The sequence below is a fragment of the Rousettus aegyptiacus genome, unplaced genomic scaffold, assembly GCF_014176215.1.
Source record: "Rousettus aegyptiacus isolate mRouAeg1 unplaced genomic scaffold, mRouAeg1.p scaffold_m13_p_2, whole genome shotgun sequence".
Taxonomy (NCBI): Eukaryota; Metazoa; Chordata; class Mammalia; order Chiroptera; family Pteropodidae; genus Rousettus; species Rousettus aegyptiacus.
The window spans coordinates 164,134,083-164,160,012 of record NW_023416295.1 but is presented as its reverse complement, the minus strand read 5'-3'; the positions used below and the strand labels follow the sequence as shown (position 1 = coordinate 164,160,012).

Here is a 25,930-nt window from a genome sequence, read left to right as displayed (position 1 = left end):
TTTTGTTATATACATTAGGATATTTTTATATTTATTTTAATTTTTAAGTTTATTGGCAATAAAGTTAGTTATAATATTCTGATTTTTTAAATGTTGGGAATAATCGGAATTATGACTCTCTTTTTTGTTCCTGATATTTTACTACTCTTTTTTTTCTTTTCAAATAACCAATGTTTAGCTATTATCAATCTTTCTAATTTCTTCTATTTTCATTATTTTCCTTCTCTTACTTTGTGTTTATTTTTCTGTCTTTTCTAACTTCCTGAGATGGATGCTTAGTTCAATAAGCCTCCCTCTTTTCTAATATATGCATTTAAGACTATAAGTGTGCCTCTTAATACTGCTTTAGCTGTATCCCATCTGCTTTTGTATGTAGTATTTAATTGCCATTTAATTACAAATATTTTCTACTTTCTATTATGCTTTCTTCTTTAATTTACACATTATTTAGAGATAGTTTTCTCAGTTTTCAGGTAGCGGAGGCATATATCAATTCCTTTATTACAGGGTTCCTCAATCTTGACATTACTGACATTTGGGGCCAGATAATTCCTTATTGTTGTAGGGCTTCCTGTGCTCTATAGGATGTTTAGCAACAATTTATGCCTAGAAGTAAGCAGGCTTTTCCTTCTGTTAGGTCATCAGTTCAGAGGATTGAGTTAATCTAGTCAGTAGTTGAGCTGGGTTTGTTTTCTGTGATGATTAGAGTTACTCTCAGTGCACCACTGACTTCAAATTTCTTTGTCGATGAGCTCCTGCTACCTTATGCTTAGTGTGAAGTCTGAAGTGCTTTATGCCTGCATCCTGGAAGGCTTAACTATCTGTACTCTTGCTCGTTACTTGGTGCAAGGCGTAGGATGGAGTTTGGGATTCTTGCACTATTCTTAATCTTAAGCAGTTCCTATATATTTAGTCCTCAGAGGTGAGGCTTTCTCAACTTTTCTTCCCTTCCCCCTACTGACAGTCAAACTCTGTCAGACTGGGCTTGAGCAGAAGATTTTCTTCCACTCCTCCAGTAGCAGACAGCTGTTACTTCTACTTTTCCTGCAATGGCAACTGATCTTTCTCGGGGATCAGATAGTGAGTATGTTTTCTTTATCATCCCAAGCAGATTATGCTTCCTATGGGAGAGAGATTCAGAAATAGATAGATATGATTTCTTGCCTGTGTGCCACCAAGGTTTGCTCTCTCGAGTCCTCTTCCCTACCTCACTCTGTCTCACCAGCACCTGGTGAGGGCTTACAGAAATAACTGGCAAGTGAATGTGGATTCTTTTTGTGTCTAGGACTCCCAGGTGTTATTCTAAATTGTTATGCCAGCTCACAGTCAGCATTTAAGTATTTGTAATTTTCAGTTTTTTCCTTCTTGCTTTTATGGCTACCGCCTCTCCTCCCATACTCCGTAAAAGGGGAAAGAGTTTGGGTGTCTTGTCTCACCTTGGGGGAGCTTACCACACTTTGGAATTAATTTCACTTCTCAGGATCATTTCCTCTTCCTTGGAGTATATGAGAAGATAATCTATGTTAAAAGGTGACTTTCTTGAGTGTAGTTTTTAGTGCTGCAAACCAATTTCTTTAGTAAGCTGAGAAGAAAAGTATTAAGCCTTGTCTATTTGAGTAAATTTAGCTTATTTTTCCTCTCATTATGATGAGGAACATGATGCATCTTGTTACCTAGCTTTATTTCTTGGTTGTGATAGTAATTTTTAAAAATTACTTAGTTCAGTCTGCTTTTAGACCAGATGATGGTCAGAGTTGAAAAAATAATGACTAAGTCTTTCGTAACAATGGTTTTATTTTATGCCTTTGGAAAATATACTTCAACATTAAATAAATCAGCATTTCATGTTTTGGTTAATAATATGTCACAGTTATTGGCCTAGAATGTGACATAGAGGGCCTTACATTTGGTTGAATTTATGCAAGTTGTTTAAAATATGAGAATAACTACTTTGTTTTTCCTGTGTTTCAGGTATTGGTGGTAATTTGGTGGCCATTCAGGCTAGCAGGATTTCTACCTACCTCCATTTACATAGCATTCCAGGAGAATTACCCGAGGAACCTAAAACTTGTTACTACCCATTTAGAACTTTTTTTGGTCCAGGTATGTACTTGTGAATTTTTGAACATTTTATTTTAAGAACTATTATTCTTTGTGAGTATAAGCAGGCAAGCTTTGTTGAGTATATATTTTGTTTGTGATTGTTACACTTTTCTGTTTCTGATCACTAAATAGATTTTAAATAGAATAGATTTTGTTCAGTAAATCTCAGGGAGCAAGAAGTCACTTTTATCAATTCTGCAGTTGCTGAGGAATTTTGTATAATTTTTCTCATTTGTCCCTTTCGCTGGGATATCCTGTTTATGAGTCAGGAAAGAGGAACCTCACAGATACAAGATAACATTGCTAGGTGATTTAGGGAGACAGATGTACTGTCTTTCCTATGTTAATCTCTTTGGGTTTTCTAAATGTGGGCATTTGATCCCAGACTAACAGGATGAGAGCTGATAACCTCAGTTACAAGGGACCAGTGCATTGTTTATATCAACCAGGCACATGATTGCCAAAAAATTAAAACAATCGTAAACCTCATAATGTGGGCCTTTATTTTTCCTGATAAAAATAAATGTAATTTTTGACCTTTGAGTGAGAATCAAAAATGCCCAGACTTGTCATATCAGCAAAAGGACTCTAAAGGAAAATTAAAATTAAAATATTTCTGTACTTTAAGAACTTTATATTTTTTCTTTTGTCATCCCTCTATTTTTATGAAAGGTATTAAAGTCTGACCAATGTTCTTCATAGTAAATTTTCATCAACTACCTTTTACTTAATTAACATAGAACATTTTGTGAGAATTTTAAAGAATTAAGTGAATTGTAAATAGTTGGAATTTATTTTTAGCAATTAAATTTTGTGCGATGCTATGCAGTATAGTAACTGGGAAGTAATCTTCACATTTTAATAACCGTGACCTATTATTAAGAAAAGTATGACTTTGTTTTAACAACTTTTACATTTTATATTACAGGAGTAAATAATAAGTCTGCTCAAGTTCTACTGCTTTTAGTGATTCCTGGGCATTTAATTTTCCTCTACACTATTCATCTGATGAAAAGCGGTCATACATCTCTAACTGTAATCTTCATAGTAGTATACTTATTTGCTGCTGTGTTACAGGTAAGAGTTAAAGCCTCTCACAGTCTTTTTATGCTCAGGTCGATATAAAAGTATAACTGTAAATCTAAAGGCACACAAAATATTTTAAGAGTTCAAAAACCAGCCTAATGCCTTCATATTGACTTGATCTTCTTAAAACCAATAACTCAAGACCAGTTTTAATATGATCTGATCAATAGAACCTTTGGTTCCTTTTTCCTGGATTCTGTATCTTCCTGTTTTCTGTTCGCTTGTTTTGCATGAATATATCTTCTGATAGATTTCTGAGAAAGAGTGCATGGAAGTAAATATTTTGAGCTTTTGCATGTTGTAAAATGCAAATTTTTTTTTAACATGGATATGTTGACTGGATATAGAATTCTGTTTCTTTTAGAATTTTAGAGACATTGCTTCCGTGCCTTTTAACTTCTATTACCATGGAGAAAAACAACAGATACCATTCTCACTGCTGATTTCATTGTACAAAGCTACTTGTAACTCCCTGGAAGCTTGCAAGATCTTCTCTTTTTCCCTATTGTTCTTAACTTTCATGTTGATGTGCCCCGGTTTGGGTGTATTTGTCTGTTTTCTTGGACATTATTTGACCCTTTCAGTCTTAAAATTCATCATCTTCAGTTCTAGAAAAAATTTTTGAATTATTGCTTTGGTGATTGCCTTTCTTGTTTCTTTCTGGTATCTTATTATTTGATCCCTGGAACTCCTGCATTAAAATTTTTATCTTTTCTTATTCTCTATTTCTTTGGGGGAGATTTCTGTGACTTCCCAAAGCTTTTCTCTATTGTGTTACTGAGGTTTCTGGAGAAAGTAGAGTTGAATGCATATGCTCAACTTGCTATCTTTACATGGAAGGTGATTAATTTTGAAATTTAAGAAAATTGCCTTTATTTTCAAAATGTGTGATCAATATAATATATGTACAAAATTTTTAAATTAAATAGTACTGAAGGGTCCTACCTTTCAAACATTTCTCAGAGACAACCACTTTGAAATATTTAAGCTGTTTCTTCTGGCATTTAACTACAAATTTTAAAATAACATGTTCAAATTTCTAGTTGTGATTAACCTTTTTAATTTAGATTTTTGCTAATAAAAGTTGAGAATTTGAAGACTGTTATAATTACATTTTTCCTATATAGTTATATTACCAGTTTTTCTTAAATTAGTAATTTTGTTTCTATTATTAGGCCTATCTGGACATTGTTTACTATAGAGTCAGATAATTTACTATGGTTATATTCGTATCATTTTTCATAAACCCATACTTAATTTTTTTCTAACTGTTCCAGCTTTATTTTTCCTTCTTAGACATAGCTTCTTTTAAGCTCTGTAGGATTTGGTACCTCCTACGTTAAGAAATCCTAACCCTTTAAGAGATGCATTCAAGTAATTCTTTGAAGAGATAACATTCGAATTTGGCCTTCAAGGGCTTAGACATACAAGAGTGAGGCTAGAGGATAGGTATGGGGGCATTGTTCCAGGTGAAAGAAACTGCATGGATGAAATAAACTGCATTGGTGATAATGATGTTAATGAAATTAACTGACATTTATAGTGTTTCCTGCATGAACAGTGCTGCTTAGTACTTTACATGTTTTCATTCAGTTAATTTTCACAAACTCTATGAGATTTGTTCTTTTGATTGTAAATCAGTAATTTTTGAAGTGAAGTACATGTTAAAAAATGCATTCTATATAGAATGAAAAGATTAAAACTTCCATTCATATATTTTACCTCATTTGTTTAAAATGTCTATTCTATTTTTATGATTGCTTTCTAATACACGTAGTATATTAGCACAACGTTAAGTAAGTATGCTCAAATATTTTATACTGAAAGGGCTACATAATCTAAAACATTGGAGATTATTGAATAAAAGCATAGCAATGAGATAGCACAGAGCTTACGAGAGAAGGAGAACGTAATTCAGGATTTGACTAAGAGAGGGGAGTAGATGAGAGAAGGTTAAAAAGGTAGATTTGGGACAATGTAGAAAGGCCTCAGATGCCAGGCAAAGGAGACTAGAATCTATTCTTAAAATAACAAAACCTCTTATGACTTAATTGATATTTAACTTTTCTATAAGGCTTTATAGTAGTGAGATTTTTATTATAAATCACCTATAATTCACTTATTCATTCAATAAACCTTCATTCTAGCAGATGTATGGATAGGTTTTAAATCTCAGAATGAATCGATTCAGACCCTATCCTCAAGGATTCAGTCTGGAGGGAAAACTACTACACTGCATAAAGATTTATAATATAATATGATATGATATATAATACAAAACACTGGAAATAGCTACATGTAATCTGCTGTCAGAGCTCGGAAGAAAAAGCAACTAACTCTATCTGGGGAGTAATATTTTTCTACTGTTCAGTAGGGACAAAAGTTATTTCAGATGCTTTTTCCCTACTGACTACCTGTATTGCTATATATGATTTGGTCGCTTATTACAATTTATGTTCTCAGCATTGTGTGAGTATTATGAGAAAGATACATTCCTCAATTCCATGGGAATTATTCAGAGACTGTTCTTTTGTCTGTTGATAAACATGCCATTTTTAGAACATGTTTTATTTGCAACTCTACCTCTTTGTCTTATGAGTTGATTTGACATTTATGTTTATGGGTCTGTGCCAATACACTACCATGCTTCATTTTACTTAAGCCAATGAAGGATATAAGTAATTTTTCTGAATTTATAAAAAGATTTAAATTTCAACCTATTCTCGCAGATACCTATATGTCATTTTTAACCTCTGACCTGAATTCTGACCCGTGAAAGTTGAGAACCGGAAGCTTATTTTGCTTGACCGTCATATAGTAAGGTTTTTCTAATGCTTCATTTCGCTCCATCGAGATTCCTACCTCCTTGAGGACAGAGACTAAGCCTTTTTTCCTTTGGTGTTCCTCACAAGGCACGATGTAGCGGTTGGGTTTTGAATTCTTGGTATTTTATTCTCTTCCCAGGTTAATATGCTTTGAAGAACCTTCCCCTTACCCCTTAGTTTCCCAGCCAACTAAATGAAGGAAATCTGTTTGAAGGAAACCCGATATTGGATAATGACACGGGAACAATCATTTGCAGGACTTCTGTATTTACTCAGACGTCATTTCTTCCAGGAAGCCTTTCTTGGATACCTAATCTGGTCTGTTCCCATAGCACCCTGCGAATACAATGAGCCTAGCTTTTCCACGTTATATTGATATTATCTGTGGATGTGTCTGTCTCACCCATTCTAGAGAAAGTCTTTGTTGTACTTATTTTTGTATCTCTAGCACCGAGCCCCAACCCTAGTGCTCAGTTAATGTGTGTGAAACGGAATGACCATATCTTGCCAGCTCTGACTCCTCTTTCATTGGAAGGAGGAGGAGAGTTTACAGCTGTATTTGGGTCCCCGATATTCCAGAAGAACAGAAGAATCTAAATTTTCTTCTCCTTGATTTCAGTAAACACCAATTTACTCTCTTTCACCAGAATTTTATACTTATGTGCAAATTACACCATCTTATATTTCCCCATAGGTTTGTGCTCTCAAGAAAAATTGTTCTCAGCAAATGCAAGCCTACCTTAAATGAGCAAATGAATGCCCTGCAAAATAAAATATAGTATTGATTAATATTGATTAATAAAGTGTTTCTGTTTTATAAATAATAGTTCATGGTCATTTTGAAACATATTTTATAATATGAAAATGGCCATAACACAAATAGTACAAATTGAGAGCAAACATCTTCCATTTCTCATCTAAGTAGAACATGGCTGGGGCAGAAATATGTTCTACAGACTTAACTAAAAGAAGCATTGGCAAAACTGTAGTTGAAAAATAAATTTTAAAAAAGCACCAACAACATCGTAGTTATGATGATTCAGTGAAATTATTTTAACTATGGAAGCGTAAACATGAACGTTTCCACAGAAGAGAAATATAAGCCAAACGATCCCTCCTCATATAACGTCACATACAAAGGACAAAGGAAAAAAGAGGGAAAATAAGATTCCCATATGCATAACATTATAGAAAGACCTGGGCTCTTCAGAGTGAGACCTGAGTCTGCATTTCTGCTCTGCTACTGTTTTGTGTCCTTATCTAAGTTTCCTAAGCTCTCTGGCCTTACTTTTTTCCCTAGGCTAAGGAATCTAAAGTACTTGGTCGAGTTCCTGCAACATAATACGTTTTTAATAATGCGAGTAGCTGCAGTTTATTATCATTAATGTCATCAGCATTATTTTTTTTTCCTTCCTCATTATTGGAGCAGGTTGTTCAATGCCCTGAGTCCTTTTTCATCTCCACTCACCTTCCTTTTGGCCTGTTCTTGACTGTAGGACTCTTTTCTTGCCCTTCTGATAAGTGATCTGAGCCTCAGATACCCCCCTGTTCATTGCTTATTCCAAATTGGTATCTCTGGCTAAATGCTGAAAAGACATCTCAAACTTAACATGTCCAAAACTAAATTCCTTATTTCCTCCCAAATCTGTCCCCTATCAGTGGGGAGTGGTGCACAGGAAGTCGCAAGTGGATATAGTGAAAATGGAAATAGGCCAGGCTTAGGGTACACCAACAAGGATCCCCTCAATCTCTCAGCCCTCAGCTCCTGGAGTGGGAGAGCCTCACTCCCACAGACTTTATATCATCTCTGTCCCGGTCACACTGGGAAGTGGATGACTGAAGCTGTCATGCGCATCCCCTCCTGCATCCACGATGTGTGATTTTGTGAATTCTCCTGCAATAAATGATTTGTTACAAAGCATTGTTGTACATGATTAGTAATATACATGTTAATATGAAAATTATCTGGCAACCAAAATAATATATTAATATTAAAATCTATAATTACTACTAAAGTAATATTAAGTTAAATTGGCTTTTATGGTTAGTCAGAGAAATATATAAAACATTGTTTTCCTGAAAAATTGTATTCCAGGTATAAATAGCTAATTTTAAATTGGTCTGTTTTTAAGCGTAGAAGCGATCTATTTTTAAATTTGTTGGGCCTACAATAGGTTCCCTTCAGGGTCTCAAGTGTACTGTGTGGTTCTAATATCTCTGCATTTTACTAAGAAGCCTATAATCACCTTGTTTTGCCATGAGTTGACATTATTTTGTAGTGTTCAGTTACATTTCCTCTTGAGCTGTGACTTTCGAGAGGAAAAAAATACCGGTTCTCTTAGGTATAATCCGGTTCATCTTCTCATCGCCTCAGTTGTTCCTTATGAAAGTTTTTCACCTCTGACTGTTCTTTTTCTTGAGGTTTGGTGATCTGAGCCACTTTTCCGATACATATAGGTAAGAGTTTCAAAAATGACACTAGCAATTATTTATATAGCATTTATTATTGACCACGCACTGTTCTAGGCCCTTTACACATGTGAACTCACTGAGGACTCACAACAACCCAGTGAGGTAAGTTGTACTCCTAGTCTCCATCACAGATGAGGCACTCGGCATGGAGAGAAGTTAAGTGACTTATGCAAATCCACACAGCAAGGTGGAGTCTGGCTCCTGTTTCACAAGAATGGGTTTGACAAGAATATGTTTGACACTTTGTTTTGCTGTTAGTGAGGGTCGTCGTTTTTAGGATGGCAAATTCCGTAGGCTTAAAGCTGTCCCTTCTCTCTGGTGTCATTAGAGCTTCACGTTTCTTCCAACTAAGCGTTTTCCTCAGAAGGGCATTTATTCCCCAGAGTGTACACGGAATCTGTGCCTGCTGATGTCAAGGAGGAATCCAGTCAAGGATGTAAATATGTCCTGAGTGTCCAGAGAGAAAGGCAAAGCACTATGAGGAAGCGTTTTCTCCTGTGTGCAGAGGGAAATTTTATAGTGGATGAAATTGTGTGTTGTGAAATCCATAGAAAATGCCATTTCAGCCAAAGGAAAAATTAGGTAAATGTGAAAACTTAGGGTATATGCAACAAATAGTAAGAAAATTTCTGGACTTATGAAAGGACGTGATGGAAAATAAGATTGACAACTACAGGTTGTGGCAAGATCATGAAGGATCTTGAAGACCAAAATTAAAAGTTTAATTTATTCTATAATACTGATGGCTTTTGACATTTTCCCCGCTCCTGGCAGACTTCAGAGATCTGATGCTGTGTGGGATGGTGTGTAAGGGCTAGGGCTCTGGTTTCCACCATTCACTACCTGTGTCACCTTAGGCAAGGTACCCCTTCAGGGGCTGTGCTTTCTCGGCTCTAAAAGGAGGCTAAGAATTGGCCTACCTCCTGGGTCGTTATAAGGATGAAATGAGAGATAATGCATGTGAGGTGCTGTTATTGTCCTATTATTTTAATATTATCATCGGTGGCTGCGGATTATACTGGGGCATTGCGTCTCTTCGGGTATCCATGAGAGGATCAGAACCTATGGAATCTAGCATGAAGTATCCCTACCTTGATTCTGACACTCCATTCCTCTTCCAAATAAGGAAGAATATAGCCATATGGCGGCAACATGGCCAGATCTGGAACCCCAGTAGCTAAACAACTTAATTGGCTTAGCCTTGGGCAAGTTACTTAATTCCTTGGGGTCTTCTTCTTCTTTCCTGTAAAATGAGGATAACAATTCCTCTTTACACAGTAGTTATAAAGTTTAAATACCTGGCACATAGTAAGCCGTGATTGAATTGTGTGATTATGTCTTTTTCATTTCGATACTTACTCAAATTCTATTCCCAGATGGCATCTCAAGGAAAGAGCTAATAAGCAACTAGGGGATATTAATAGGTTCCCTGACCTCACTGACATTCTTTTCTTGCTGCTCAGGATTTAAATCTGGCAGATTCCAACTGGAAAGTAGAGATCTCTTTGTCTTTCTATGTGACTGTTCTGCCTCTGCCTCTTAATTGCTTTCTGTCTTTTAGCTTGGGCTGAGAGAAGAGTGTGAAGGGAATGATAAAGGAAAAGTAAGGAGAAGATCTGCAGCTCCAAGATTTTTTTTTTTATGTTTGTAAAAATATCTGCTTTAACTTTGAGAGTCAATTAATATGATTACTTTAAAGTAAGACGTTAAACAGGTGAACTGTTGAGATTCTTTTTTAGTTTTTCGATTACATTTTTGTGATACAATAGTGCGATTATGCTATTATAGCTTAGGTTGCAGGGTTTTAAAATTGAGACACTTTCCTCAATCCACATTTATGATTAATTAATTCTCTAGATAGGTATGCTTGGGCTCCAAGCCAGTAATGTACAGAAGATGAAATGACTGCCTGCCTCATTAGGGACACAGCATCCTGGATCCCTGTGTAGCAAGGCAGTGAGAAATTGAGCTCTTTTCAGTCTTGTCAAGCCTGATGAAGATGAAGATAGGACCAGAGAAGCTGAGCCATCTTTTTCTAGTGTTCTGGTTAGGACGTTACTTACTGCTTGTATTCTGAATCTGCTGAGACTGCAGACATGACTTAAGAGGAATTTTCACATCATCTACAAAAAAACCCCCAAAACATATCTATGTGAAAGCACTAATTGAAAAGCATAAAAAACTTCTATTACTCAAGAAGTTTACCGGGATAAATGTTGGTTGATTATAACCCCAGAGTATCCACCCCCAAAATACTAACCTAAACGATCCTATAATTTAAATATTGTAACTATTTAAAAAAATATTTAGTGCCATTCCACTTTTTTATTATAAAGCGAAATATCCATGCTAGTTCTTATGTAATAAAGCTGATCTAAGTTGTTCATTTTGTGCCATGTAGGGAAATGTATTCAAGCAAAAAATCCCTAAAGATTTTTGTATTATTAAAGGGACATTTAAAGGACATCAGAGGATGATGAGACCATCATTCAGTTTCAGAAATTAAAAGACAAAGTTGAATTTATTGCTCACTATTATAAGGGAGCTATGCTGGAATCAGGCAAAATCTCTCCAAGCAGAGCAAACTACTGGTGAAGGTTTTTAGGGAAGTGTAGAGTTCAGGGACTGGCAGGTGTTCAAAAGCTGAGTAGGGTGATGTCATCTGTAGAATTGAGGTTACTTGAGTGAGATTACTGTCTGGTTGGCCCTCAAAGCTGTATTTATTGGACTGGATTTGTTTCTCATTGGCTCCTTCATAAGCAAGGATGGTCATTGATTGGCTGACTTCTAAAACATGTTCAATGAGGCATGTTGTTTATTGACTGAATGAATTTAAACCAGTTCTGATGACTTGTTTTCATGGCTAAAGAATAGTCTTACTAGGAGTGTGAGAGCTTTTTATATACTCAGTTTCCACTTTTATTGTTCACTGACTCAAAGCTGTAGGATATCATCAAGGATTGTCTAGACTTTGGCCTCTGTTGTTGATTCTTCTTGACGATGGGGTTTCATTTTGTGAAGATTTGATTTTCGGTTTGGGTCAATCCCCATAATTTCATTTTTTGTTGTTTTCTTTGTTTGTTTGTTTGTCTTTTATTGAAACCTCTGCTGGGGTAGTGGATGCATTGGAGCATTCGAGACATTGGACAATAAACATTAAATGACTGTGAAACAAACAGGAACAATTAGAAAGAAGTATTATAAGAAGGGACTAGAATATCTTTCTCTACCATAACCTAAGATTTTTCAGGCCTGACCAAGAAAACAAGTCCCCGTGATTCCCTAGGTTGTCAGGCTACCTGTCCTTTTAGCTCAGATATGGATTGTTTTATTCCACCTGTGATGTTAATTCAGTGACGACATGAAGTGTTAATAGTGGTTTTGGTTGGCCAAAAGAAAAGTCCAAAATTAGTCCATTATCTATAACTGTTATTTTGATGGTGTTGGGTGGAAGCTGTCTACTTTGTGTGGTCATCTCTTTTTCTGATGATCTTGGGTTAATAGCTTCCATGAGTCATCTGTTTCTGGAGGTGCTTTAGAAAACCTCAGTTTAGGTTCTCTAATGAGGTTACTTTCCACCTCTGCTAAGATTCCTTCCATTCCCCCCCCCCCCCCGCCCCAGAGGATAGCAGGGGATCATGCTGGTTAAGGTTCATCCAGGGATTATGGATTTTTTGTTGTATTTCTTCCAGACAGTGGCATACCAGTACTTAGCCAAAGGTTCAGGCACTACGTTTATTCATCATCATAGACTCAGTATCAGCCCCTGCCTGGTACAGCAAATATTTATAAAATGAATATTCAGCTTTAAGTTCTTGGGTTACTTTAGGCATTTTGGTTTTATTTCTTCATGTGGATTCTGATCTCATTGAAAGCAATAACCATGTCTGTCTATTCTTCTTTGAATGCTCCAGAAAGCTTATCATAGTGTTTTCTAGGTGAGGTATAAATATATACTTGTTAAATTTGATTTAAGATATATTGGGTGAACTTTGTATGGGTAATAGGGCAAACACTTGACAAGGTTCCACATCTAAAGGAGATAACAGGTCTCTTGGGGAGGTGAAACACACATAACACAATTCGAAGACAGATGATACTTTTTTAAAAAGTAGTATTAAATGCTTAACCAGTACAAGTAAAATATTCTATAAATCACTACTTAAGTGTTATAACAATGTAGATATTGTAACATCTTAGCCACTGGAACAGAATACTAAACTTTAAAATTATTTCAAAAGTCAATAAAGTTTCACAGTGAAATACTCTACAGCAAGGGTAATGAGTGATCTATGACTTTATGCAAAAATCCACAATATTGTGAATCTCACAAACATAAGGTTGAACAAAAGAAGCCACATGCAAAAAAGAGCATATAATACATGCTTCTATTTATGTGAAGTACAGAAAGAAGCATTAACAGCTTTAAGAAAGAAGTAAATGAAGTTTGATAACTGACTTCTGTCAGAATAGGCCTGGGGCAAAGTAGGGTAGAATAACTTGTGCATTTTAATTCAAAAACTGTTCGGTGGGTAATCAAGTTTATTCTCGCTCCCCTCCATCCCCTCTGACAAGCCACGTTTCTTGAATACCTCATTTAGAAGAACAAGAAGTAATATTTATTATGTCTGTTAAATGCCAGTCAATATGTATTTTACTTACATTGTTTTGTTTAATCCTTTTAACAGTCCTCTGAGACGTGTATAGTCGCGTCTACTTTCCAAGTGACAAATGTAAGAACCCAAAAGCTTAAAAAATTTGCCCAAAGTAATAGTCATTGAGTGGTAGACAAAATTCGAACTTAGATTTATATTACTCCAAAGCCTCTGCTCTGCCTAGTCCATCACAGGATAAGTAAAAGGTTTGAAAACAGCCTGGTATTTTCATTATTTGTTAGTGGGGGCTAACAGGAAGAGACCCTGTACTGTAAGGCAGGGATCAGCAAACCTTTTCTGTAAAGGGCCCGATAGTCGACATTTTAGGCTTTGCAGGCCGTATGGTCTGTCACAGGTACTCAGCCCTGTTTTGACAGTACAAAAGCAGCTGTGAATAATATATAAATAGATGAGCATGGTGTGTCTCAACAAAACTTTACTTATGGACACAGAAAATGGAATTTCACATAATGTTCATGTGTCACAAAATATTGTTCTTCTTTTGATTTTTTTTTTTTTTCTCAACCATTTAAAAATGGAAAAGCCATTCTTAGCTTTTGGGCCATACAGTCAGTGAGCCAGATTTGGCCTGCAGGCTGTAATTTGTGGACTTCTGTAGGCCATTACTGAGAAGAAAACTCTACCAGAGTCCTTATATATTTTTAGGAGTTCCCTTTCTGGAATGAGAATATAAATGCAAAGTTACATCTAGAAATGTAAAGCATAGAGTTTAAGTTTTGACATACATGGATACCCCTATAACAGCCCCCACGATCAACATATAGAATGTTGCATTTGCCCCCAGAAAGTTCCCTCATGCCTCTCTGCAGTCAGTTCCACTGATCTGTTCTCTTTCACTATAAATTGTGTTTCCCTTTTCTAAAATTTCATATAACTGAATCTAAATGTATACTCTTTGTTGTCTCCTTATTTTATTTGGCATATTTTAAAAGTGTATCCATATTGTTACATATATTAGTAATTTGCTCCATTTTTGCTGCGTAGTGTTCCCCTGTATGAATTCATACTACAGTTGGTTTATCCACTCGCTTGCTAATGAACATTTGCTTTGTGTCCCATTTGGGGCTATTACATATGAATGGAGCTGCTGTTAACATTTATGTGCAAGTCTTTGTGTAGACATGTTTTCATTTCTCTTAGGTACCAAGGAGTAGAACTGCTGGATCTTATGAAAAAAATTGGTGTTTATAAGAAACTGCTAAGCTATTTTTCAAAGTAATTAGACTGACCTACGTTTCCATTAGTATGAGAGTTCCAGTTGCTCCATTTCCTCACCATCACTTAATGTTATCGGTCTTTTTATCTCGAGCTATTTCAGAGGGTGTAAAGGTGGTGTCCCATGGTGATCACAGTTTACATTTACCTGACGACTAATGGTAGTGAGTATGTTTTCATGGGTTTATTGGCCATTCATGTTTTCTAGTTGTTTTTTTTTTAATGGAATCTAAATTTTATGTCCATCTTTAAAAATTCAGTTGACTTATTTTTGAGATCTTTAGATATTCTGGATACAAGTTCTTTGTTAGATTTACGTATTGGAAATAATTTCTTCTAGTCCATACATTGCCTTTGCGTTGTTCTTAATCATATATTTTAGCAATGGAAGTTACAATTTTAATGAAGTTCAGTTTGTCAGTTTTTTCATTATAGTTAATACTTTTTGTCTCAAGAAACTTTTGCCTATCTCTAGCTTATGAGGGGTGTTTTTCTTATATTTTCTTTAAAAATTTTTCTAGTTATAGCTTTTATTTGGATCTCTGACCTAGTTGGAGTTAATTTTTGTGGATAGCATACAATACAGATTGAGGTTCATATATTTGCATATGACTACCCAGTTGTTCCAGCACCATTAGGAGCACGGTCCTTTCCCCCATTGAATGATCTTAGTATCTTTGTTAAAAATCAATTTACTATATGTATGTACATACATATATAATATAGAAATACATATATATGATCTATTTCTACATTTTATTCTGTTTCATTGATTTATATATTTATTCTTGTGCTACTCTTTCAAGCCTTAGCATGTTTTTATTTTAGTCTCTAAAACAAATCATTTACCATTCGTTTTAATTGCAAACTCTCTTTTTTAGGTATGTCTGAGTTCACTTAGGAAGTATTTTTAGAGGTACAGATGTGCCATATAACTAGATCTAATATAGATGCGTTTCTCTCTGTCTTCCTGCCAAATCAACATCCTGTTATTCTCTATTCATAGCATAGAGTTCTTAGTGCACTAATATTTCAGCGTAAACATAATACACCATTATAGTTATGAATCTTCATGCGATACTGTATCTCAAATCTTACGAAATCCAAGTCGATTGTGTTTGGGCTTTCACACTTGTCATGTCTCATTGCTGCATTTTTCTAGGACATTGTTTAGATTAATGTTCCTTTTGTACATCCAACTCCCTTCTCTGCTTTTCTCCATATTCTGTCTCTAACCAATGACTTTGGAGCCTTCTATATTAAGAAAAGTTCCATTTTCTAGGTTTCAAATCTCTCTGTTTTTTCTCTTATCCTCTCCCATTAAACGAATTGTCTTCTGTTTAGGGATGTTCATGTCAAAGAAGTTCAGAGCTATACTTCTGACTTTTCATTTAACAAGCAATTAAAATATTTTTCAGGTAGTTCCATTTTCTAGCAATATCCATTACTCAGTTCCTATCGATTTCAAAGTTATCCTTTTAAGTCTGTTTTCTGAGACCACGTGTCACCTAGTGAAGTGAAGAAACACATCTCTATACTACTGAGCTTGGACATTGTTCTATGGGAATTTTCTTTAGTTTATTGAGCTTTGTTTCATATCATAAAGCAACCTGTATTCATCATTGTAAAACTGCCCATAGTCCCCACACTCAAAGACCGCCACAACAAAATATTTTGGTGTGCCGTTAAAAAAACGATTTTTTATTTTTATTATTTGTTTGTTTGTTTATTGGCCAACCCTTGGTTGACTTCACAGATTGCAAGAACCTTGTCAGCTTACGACCCTATATTTTTTATTTTTTACTCCTACAGCACCTGGTCTTTCTAGGTGGTCTCCCATCCAAGCACTAACAAGGCCCAACCCCGCTTAGCTTTCAAGATCCAGACAGGATCGGGCTTGTAGACCAAAAAAAGATTCTTAAAAAATATTATTTCTGAAATTCGAGTAAAACATGGGAAAGGCGTCCATCCAATAAATAATTTAAAGTAAATAAATGGAGTTTTTTTTTGCCAGTAAAATGTTTTGTCAGAAAGGCCTCTTCTTTGAAAGGGGATGGTTTTAGGAGAAGGGTGAAGAGGGAGCAAGTAGGGTGTTCAGGGCCCGGTGATGCTGATTGCCTCTTTCTTTGACATTGTACATATATCAACAGCATTAAAGTAATTTTATTTATTATGTGGTAGAAAAATCAATGTTAATTTCCTTTAGCTGTTTATATGTTTCATTTCCATGTTTTTCTTCTTTTATTGGAAATGAAGAAACATCTTATTTAGTATGACTTTTTTCTCGATTTTCAGGTTGTCATTTCCTGATATTAAGTGATATTAGCTATCGCTGGTTCTTTGCATTATTGGGACAGAATGGTATGGTGAGATGAGGGGGAGTGATTAATGGCAGGATTAACTAGGCCAGATCTAATGAACACCCAGCTGAAAATTATTATATTTAAAAAAAATTCAAATTATATATTAAATATCGAATAGATAAACAATAACATGCTCAAAGTGTAAGTAATAATAATAATAATACAATAAACATCAGTACACTCACCAGTCAGCTCACCTATATCTTTTAAAGCCATCTCTGTGCCCCTATAGTCTCCCAAGGCAAAGGCGTTTTTATTGATCCTGAATCGTAGGGCTAAAAAGTCTTTGCTTCTCTGTATGATTTTACTGCATATATTTGGATACCCCAAATTAAATGTTTTTTTTTTAGTTTTGTATGGTTTTGAATTTGATCAAAATGGAATCATAATGAATATGTTTTAAGTGAATTTCTTCTTTTGCTCAGTATTGTATTTGAGATTCATTCACATGCGTAACTGTTCATCTATTTTACCACAATATAGTATTCCATGGTATGAGTGTTCCATGATTTATTCATCCATTCCTCTTTTGATGGACTTTTAGATCATTTGTAGTTTTTTGCTGTTAAAAATCAAGGCTACAAATATTGGTGCATATGTCTCCTGGAACACATTCTAAGAGGTTTATTTTTGGACAGAAGGGCTTATTTTTGGACAGAAGGGCTTAAGCATTTTTGTGCCATGGACTCCTTTGGAATTTTGGTGAATATTACGGGCTCCTTCTCAAAGCAAGGTTCATTCATGTCCCACTTTCCCCTGTCTGCCACCTCACCAAAATAGTCCAGACCAAAGAAAAGATGCTTTTATCTGAATATCAAGAGTAGATTTAATTCCTGTTAACTGATAATCCTAAACTCTTCCTAACAGACATTTAAATATTAGATTTTAATGTGTAAAGTTTCCAGTCTGGAAACTGGGTTAGGGAAGCATATTTTCACAGGGGAAATGAATTCAGCCTTTGTAAGTTAGAGGTTAGGAAAAACCGTACTAATTTGCTTTTCTTAGTGTTTATTTGTATCATATTTCTAAGCATTCTTCTCCCAAAGAAATCATCTTCACACATTATAAAAGACTGTCCTTGGCAATTGGGGCTTTGAGGGGATCTTAGTGCATGGGAATGTTGATTCTAGCTCAGAGAAGGAGCTGGCCTAGAGAGTCACAATCATCCAAAATAAATATATATTCTCATACTTTATATACTAATTTAAATTCTTAGTAATACATCTAGAACATGGATAATTAGCTGGACTACAAAATTGCCTTTTCAAAAGGTATATTTACCTTAACAAGTTATGCATATTTCATGAAAAAAACAAACAAGAGGTATAAAAACACAGTTTCCCCTTGGTTTGATTTTTCATGTGTTTTCCCAGTGAAAAATGTGCATTCCTTAAATAATCATTTAGTTTTGAAATAAAGTGCATTAGGAAGTATCTGATATTTACTGTGACTTTAATAATTCATTATAACAGTATTCCAAGGAAGCACGGATATCCTTTGCTAACTTGCAAAAAAAGAAATTAATAAATTTATAAACCTGCTTGAACTTTGAGTTGTCACAATACCTCGAAAAAGAAATTGCATCTACCACGTCTACTTCCCCACTCCTTGCGGTAAAGAGTTTAAATATAAGGGGCTAGGGGGAAGGTGAAGTGGGTAGAGGGGTCAAACAGATGGTAGCTGAAGGAAACTGGATCATCTATATAGTCGGTGCCTCTTGCGTGTCTCTTCCTGGCCTCATTTAATTCCCTCCCTAGCAGTTATCAGCATTCTAAATTGGTACGTATTGTTGCCATTCTATACTATTGTTACAGATGTATGTATCTATAGCATTGTGCTGCCTTTCATTTTATAAACCTTATTAGAATTGTATACATAGTCTCCTATTGCTTTGTTTCATTCAACCTTAAGCTTTTTAGACATATTTGTATTGATTCTTGTAGCTCTTTTTCATTCATTTTAGTTTCTATAGAGTGTTCAGTTATATGACCGAAGAGTTAAGTTAGCTATTCTCCTGTCAATAGACATTTTAGGTTATTTCTAGTTTTTGTCTTTTCCAAACAATGGTGCAGTGAATATTCTTACACATGTCTCTTAGTGTGCGTGAATGCAGAGCTTCCACAAGTACACCAAGCTATTGGTCATGTCCGTCCTTGCGCAGCCATATGGGTGGGACCTGGGGTCAGTAGAGCCCCCAGGCTGTGAATCATTCTATTCTTTCCTCCATGTTACAGAAGGAAAAATATATATATATATATTGTTTCTGTGTGGAATTGCTGAATTAAGGTGATGCACATCTTCAAATTTGATAGATAGTCCCAAATTGTTCTCCAAAGTAGTTATGCCAGTTTATGCTCTTGTAAGTTCTGTTTTACCAAAACAATGTACTGCACTGGTGGATAGTGTTAGACTGTGCGAGTTTGAACCTGACTCCACCTATGAGCTGTGTGATCTTGGGCAAGTTTCTTATACTCTGCATATGCCTTAGTTTCCTCATATGTCAAAAAGGGTTAGTAATAATTCACAGCATGTTACAGGTATGTTTTGAGAATTAAATCAGTTTATACATGTGAACCTCTTTGAACATTGCATGTCCCCATAACAGGCCATTTCAAAAACAATGTTTGCTATTATTGTTATATAAAAGTTGATTTTTGATAGTCTTACGTTTAGTGTGGTTTTAATTTGTGTTCCTGTGTTTTTAGTAAAGTTGATTATCTTTTCATATGTTTTTTGGAGCGTTAGATTCCTTTTTTGGTCTCTAGATTATTTTTCTTATGAATTGCCGTTCTCTGTATATTCTCTCTAGATGTTCTGAATACTAATTCTTTGTCAGTTATATGCAATGTTATATGCCTGGGGCATGACTTTTAATTTATGGTATTTATTGAACCACAGAAATCTTCAATGTAGTTTGTAAACTTGTTCCTTTAATGTATCGTGCATTTTATCCATGAAATCATTCCCTACATCAAGGTCATAACGACATCCTCTTATAAAACGTTTTAAACATTTTGTACTTGAGTCTACCTAGAATTGATTCTGTGGGTGTGAGGTAAGGGTGCCATTTTCATTCTCTCTGTATGAGTAAGAATTTTCTCCTGAGTGGGGGTCAGCACACCTTTTTCTGTAAAAGGCCAGATAGCAAATATCTCAGGTTTTGTGGAGGATGTGGTCTCTGTCACAGCTGCGCAGTTATGTCGTTGTAACGCCAAGCAGCTGACTTAACCTCTCTGATTCAACTTCTCCAAATGAATATTAGGGATAATAATAGTACCAGTTTTATGAGAGCATTTTGAGGATGAAATAATAGACTGACTAGTAAGTAAACAAATGGTAGCATTGTTTTCCAGTAAAATTTTATTTATGAAAACAAGCAACAGGTTACATTTGCCCCGTGGACTCTGTAGTTTGCCAACCCTACTTTAGACAAATCTCCCATTCAATGCAGATGTGATGCAAGGAATTAGTAAACTATACCTATCACACGTGTGATATATTATATAATATATAAATTATTAATACACAATTTACTATTAATATATAAATATGTAATGTGTATATAATATTTGTTTATTTTTTGCCCATCTTAAATTAACTAGCCTCATTCTCTTTAAAACTGTTTCCTCCTGCATACATTATTCACTCAATCAGTGGGAGGGGTGGTTTGTTGAACTTCCATATACTCCTGTATTACAGAATTTACCATATACCTTGCTCCATTTATAGACAGCCCAAATTGTTATTTGTTTAAGTTCTGTCTTTTGGTAACTTTTATCCTGTAGCCTAAAACTCTACCCTGGAAGGATGTCTTATAAACTAGTATCTCCTGACACAGTAACCTTCTTAAATTTACATTTCCCACCCTCCCTGCCCAAGGACAAACAGTTCTTGTTCTCATCGGAGTCTATTACGTAACATTGTCTCTAGCTGATTTTCATGTATTCAAGCAGATGTCAGGTGTCTACTTTATAACTTAGTCCTCTTTGCTAGACCCTGCAGACACAGGGGTGATCAAGTTCCCACCACACTGCCTGGATGTGGCCTGACCCTTTCCATACTTCCTTCAGACATAAAATAGATTGTCCTAATAAAATCTTATGATTCCAAAACATTCTGCCAGTAAAACCCTGAGGAAGAATCAACCTCATGGGAAAGAAAAGAGGACTTAAAACACCACCTCTTTTTCTAACAGATGTCCAGAGACATCTGAAGTTCACTTCTTTGGAATAGGTATATATCCCTGTTTGGACAAGCCACTTACCTTCCTGGAAAAGGTGTCAGAGCTAAATTACAGAACCCAAGGCAGACATCTGACCTCCATGGCTTACCTGTCAGAACAGTGAAAGGTAACAGACCCTTGGCCTAGAATCTGGACCTAGAGTGGGCTTCCTCTCACACATACCAAGTGTCCCCCAAATCTGAGAGGCCACGAATATAATAGCGGTGACACCGTTAGAAATTAATAGCAGACACTATTGATAGTTTATTGGTAGTTTATTGTGCCAGCCACTAATTTATTTAGTCTATTATTTAATCCTCACAATGTTCTTGTGAGGAGTTACTATTATCTCTAATGTTCATTCAGAGAAATAGCAGCAGAAAAAAAGTTTACTTGCCTACAGTCAGCTAGTAAGTGACAGAGAAGTGCTCTGAACCACTAATTCTCTACTTGCCAACTTGTCCAAAACCAGTAAACATTAACCTTTAATCCCAAATCCCTTTTAATACTCCAAGAGTTTAATAATTAGAAAATCTGGAGCTAAGAAAAAAGACATTTATCCGATCCCAAGATTCAAAGCATCACAAAGGTCTTTATAGTCCTGATATCCTAGAAAATACATCTATCACCTTAGGATTTGAATAGCCCTTTAGAATATTCTGACTCTTTCTGTGTCTGTTCCTCTATCTAAGTAGACAAGTTATTCCTTGATGCACGTACCTTCTGTTTCTTGTTCTTACCATTGCACTGAAGTTTTCCTTGACAAGCCCCCAGTGGCCTTACAATCGGGAAATGAATGGTCAGTTCTCCCCCTTTATGTCACTTGGTGTACATACCTGCAGTACGAGAATGTTAAATGATTCCTAGTTTTAATTTTTATTTCCTTCTTCATATCTCTTCTTCCTTCTTCCCAGGTTTATGTAGAAAGAAGCTGAAACCTGACAGTGGTTTGGCAGTTTTACAATGCTATTAAATATAAGGGCGATTATGGTCATTGGAAGGCGAGAAGAAAATGAGAAGATTTATATGAAACATTGAGGAAAAAATGTTATCTCAGGGAGAAATGGAATTTTTCCTTGCGAAAAGAAAACCTTCTGCCAGTTAAATATTTCTTCTTTTCAAGCAGGTCCTTGACTTAGATGCCTGCTGTTTTTAACTTTCAGAAAGCAGCGGTTTGAGTTTATGGCCCTGTTTACCAGGTCCAGGTGACAGGCGTAATCTCTGGTGTTCTCTTCCAGGTATTTACCTTGCTGTGGATCGCCGACTGGATGGTCCATCACTTCTGGAGGAAAGGAAAGGACCCCGACAGCTTCTCCATCCCCTACCTAACAGCACTGGGCGATCTGCTCGGGACAGCGTTGTTAGCGCTAAGTTTTCATTTTCTTTGGCTTATTGGAGATCGAGATGGAGATGTTGGAGACTAATAAATCCTACCAGCTGCTGTCAAGTTACCAAGGAGGAAAACACAAGACAACCACTTCTGGCTTTTTTCTCAAAAATCTTAAATCACTAGTTTGACTTGCGCCAGGGTAATCTTCGGCTGGCCCTGATCCAATTAAATGGCCTTAACATTTTTTAAGAGTTTGTGTTGAAACCAGAATGAACAGTATTTATGCTGCTTTTCATAGGGGGAAAAAAATGATCATTTGACACAGACATAGATAGAAGCTCAAGTTCAGAAATTAATTAAGTAGGAAAGAATACAGGATGTTTACAAAGAATAATTTTAAAACCACAGACACAGCAGAAATGTACTTTTATTGTTTAACTTATAATGCCAGGTTAGAGGAAACAGAATTCTGGTTTAGCCTTTCTGATCTCACAGATGTGTTGTACCACAAAGCATACTGTACAACGAAAGGGGCCCAACAAAGCTTTTAATAGTTTTAATTATGCCTACCTCTCTGCCAGCTGAGGATAAGTTTGCCCATTACATGCTCCTGACCTGACCTAAAAAAATGCTGCTGAGCATAAGATAAATTCACTTTTACTTGCGTCTATGAATTTCCCTGTGCCAATGCCAATTTAATTTCAGCTCTGCCGATTTTTGGCAGGCTGCCTTTTAAACAGAATGACCTTGAGAGATCTTTAATGAAAGCAATGGGTCATTTTGGATCTTTGATTTGTTGAAAGAATGTCGATCTTTTGCAAAGACTTAATAGTCAAAAACAGAAGATAAGCTGAGCTGCATTTGTGGAGGAGACTAGATGGTATGAGGTGTGTGTGTGTGTGTGTGTGTGTGTGTAAGAGAGAGAGACAGACAGACAGACAGATAGATACAGAGAAGCTTTTGGTGGAGAACTGAGTCTTGGCTAATTGGTAGCAAAGAAAATAGTGCTATTAGAATATTAGTATTATATAGTTATTCTTAAACACATTTTATTGATTTGTTTCTATATCATGTGGTCCAAAAATTTTGCTACTGCCCATAATTTAGTATTTCTTACCTGCATTATAGTTAATAGTTTCTTCTTATTTAAAAAACAGTACCATTTAGTCTAACTGAGATATTATTGGATTATTGGTTCATTTGCTCTTCTAAAAAAGTATATTGAGACTTTTAGCCTCAGCATTTTAAAAGAGAAGTTTGTGGGTTACTTCGGTATCATTCAGGCCTGTGTATATCACCTGCGTATATTTGCACAGTCTTATTTCCACATGGGATTTTATTATATACACTGCTGTCTCTCACATCTTTTCCTAAAACTCTGATCTGTGTTCCAAACACTTGACCAACACCTTAGTTATTCAATGGGTAAGCATTTTTATATCACATATAGTTCATTTTTTAAAAATGCAGTGGAATCTCTTAAGACCATCAGATATTTAATTGAGCCAACAGAGGAAGAAAACATGTACGTTAACTTTGATAATCATGATTTACGTTGTGAGCTAGTGTTAACATTAGATAAATTGTAGGTTGTTTATAAACATGGAGGGAAGCGTTCCTATTAATCTCTTTAAAATAAGGGGACTGTGGTTTAGAGATATATTTTTGCTTATTTTAAAACTTTAATTATTCCATCCTTTTGCCTTATAATGAAGCTTCTAAGGCAGAGACCTGAACTAATTATAAACTTTCTCCTTTGGAGAGTTATAATGTCACATAGTGAACATTCTTATTTTTAAAAAAAGGAAAAAAGAATGATTAAGTTAAGTGGATGACTATTTATCTGCAGAGATTTTTTTTTTATTTAAACAAATCCGTAAATAATTTATTTGATTTTATTGTAAAGCATTTATAAATTACTTGTTTAAATCTGGGCTATATGATTTATAAGCATTTATATTTCTCAGTGATTTCTGTTTTGATTTTTTAAAATAAAGTACTACACAGCTAACACATTTCTAAAGCATTTATCAATAACTTTTAGTGCATTACTTATTCTAAAGCGCATTCAAATACATTGTATTATTTAGTACTCACAACAGTACCTGTGAAATAAGTCAGGTAAATATTCTTATATCTATTTTACAACGGAAGAAACTGAAACTAGAGAAGTTAAATTTCTAAGATTGCACAGCTGCAAAATGACCGAATTCTAGCTGAAGTCCATTCCAGGTTTCCACTCTCCTTAGCCAGAACTTTCTAGACCCTCCACATGCACCAGGAGCACCTGACTGATTAACCGAGAGGAGAGCAACTGGAGAAACGGGATTTTCTAAAGTCAAATAGGCTACTGCTACATCTTTTAGATTTCAGACAGGGAAACCTCCCTTTAATGTATCTTAATAGTAAGGCTAGCCAACTCTAAATGATTCGTGTTCCTAAGACCAAGGAAAACACAGATAAATGAAAACATTAGAATAAAGAACAATACCTTATTTCGTAGAACATTTAATTGCTACCACCCTTCCCAGATCTAGCCATTTTCCATAGATACCGATCAACAACTGGGATAACTGATTTGGGTTGTCTCCTTTCTCTTTTGCTGCTCAGTCTTGGTTACAGCAACAAAGTGTTTAAAAGGCATGGAATAGGAAAATAAAAATAAAGACATGGAAAAATCAGTCACTGTTCGATTAATTGATTTATAAAAGGAGTATAGATTTCTTTAAAAATTTTTCCTTTTTTTTTTAAATCCTTTACATAAGTATGTAACTGATCAGATGACTTATTTACCTACAAAAACAACACTTAACATCCATCTTACATAATATAAAGTCACAGTATTTTTATACAATGTAAAATCTTCTGCTTTCCAAACTTCTTTCTTTCACTAGTCTATCGGACACTTTATTTATGCAGATAATTTTTTTGCAAACGTTTTTCATTCTTGTCCACAAACCATGTATTTTCTTTAAAAAAAAAAAAAAGTTTCTTAGTGATAAAATGGAAACTTAAGATGAAGAATCTTCTAGAAGACATCAAAAATTCCACATCATAGACTATCAGTGATGTTGCCAAATAAAGTATGTTTTTAAAAGTCTTTCAGTAATTGGGTTTCCTTGCCTTATAATATGTCTGTGGTGTAATATACCCATTTATAATGGGCATCTTGGATCTTTGAATTGTTGTAAACTCAAATAAGAATAAAATTTAAGAAATATTTACGCAGCCTTGTTGTGCTTCTTGATAAACTAGATGTACATTGAGCCTGTGTGGGAGTCACCCAGAAGAGACTAGGATGATGTGTGTGTGTGTGCGCAGTATTTATGAATGTAATAAATTGGGCTTTAACTATATCAGGACCTCCAATCCATTTCTTTGTCACTTTTTCACTGTTAAGTACTCTCCTCATTTTTCAGTTTAGATTCCTGGGTCCATCCATCCATATATCCTCAGCCGTCGCCTATGTACTTACTGGACAGCTCTGGTTACACACAGCTCTCTGCTTATGCTATAACTGCCAGGACTGATCTTTAAATTTATAACCTTAGACATCAAGTCAACCCTCAACTGCTCCCTCAGTTACCTGAGACTAGCCAGGATTGGCTGTGCCATCCAGACAGGGCCCCCCAACCTGA

At 35.4% G+C, this 25,930-nt stretch overlaps 1 protein-coding gene across 4 annotated transcripts in view; it reads left to right on the top strand.

Annotated features, from left to right (window-relative positions):
• Positions 1 to 25,516, top strand: part of SLC41A2 (solute carrier family 41 member 2) — a 106,488-nt gene extending 80,972 nt beyond the window's left edge. For all 4 annotated transcript variants that reach the window (XM_016127050.2, XM_016127049.2, XM_036237384.1 and 1 more), the window contains exons 9-11: positions 1,972 to 2,103; positions 3,032 to 3,180; positions 22,201 to 25,516. In XM_016127050.2, the coding sequence (XP_015982536.1) occupies positions 1,972 to 2,103; positions 3,032 to 3,180; positions 22,201 to 22,386 (467 nt within the window). In that variant the 3' untranslated portion in view covers positions 22,387 to 25,516. The remainder of the gene's footprint in view (positions 1 to 1,971; positions 2,104 to 3,031; positions 3,181 to 22,200) is intronic.
• Positions 25,517 to 25,930: the final 414 nt, after the last annotated feature.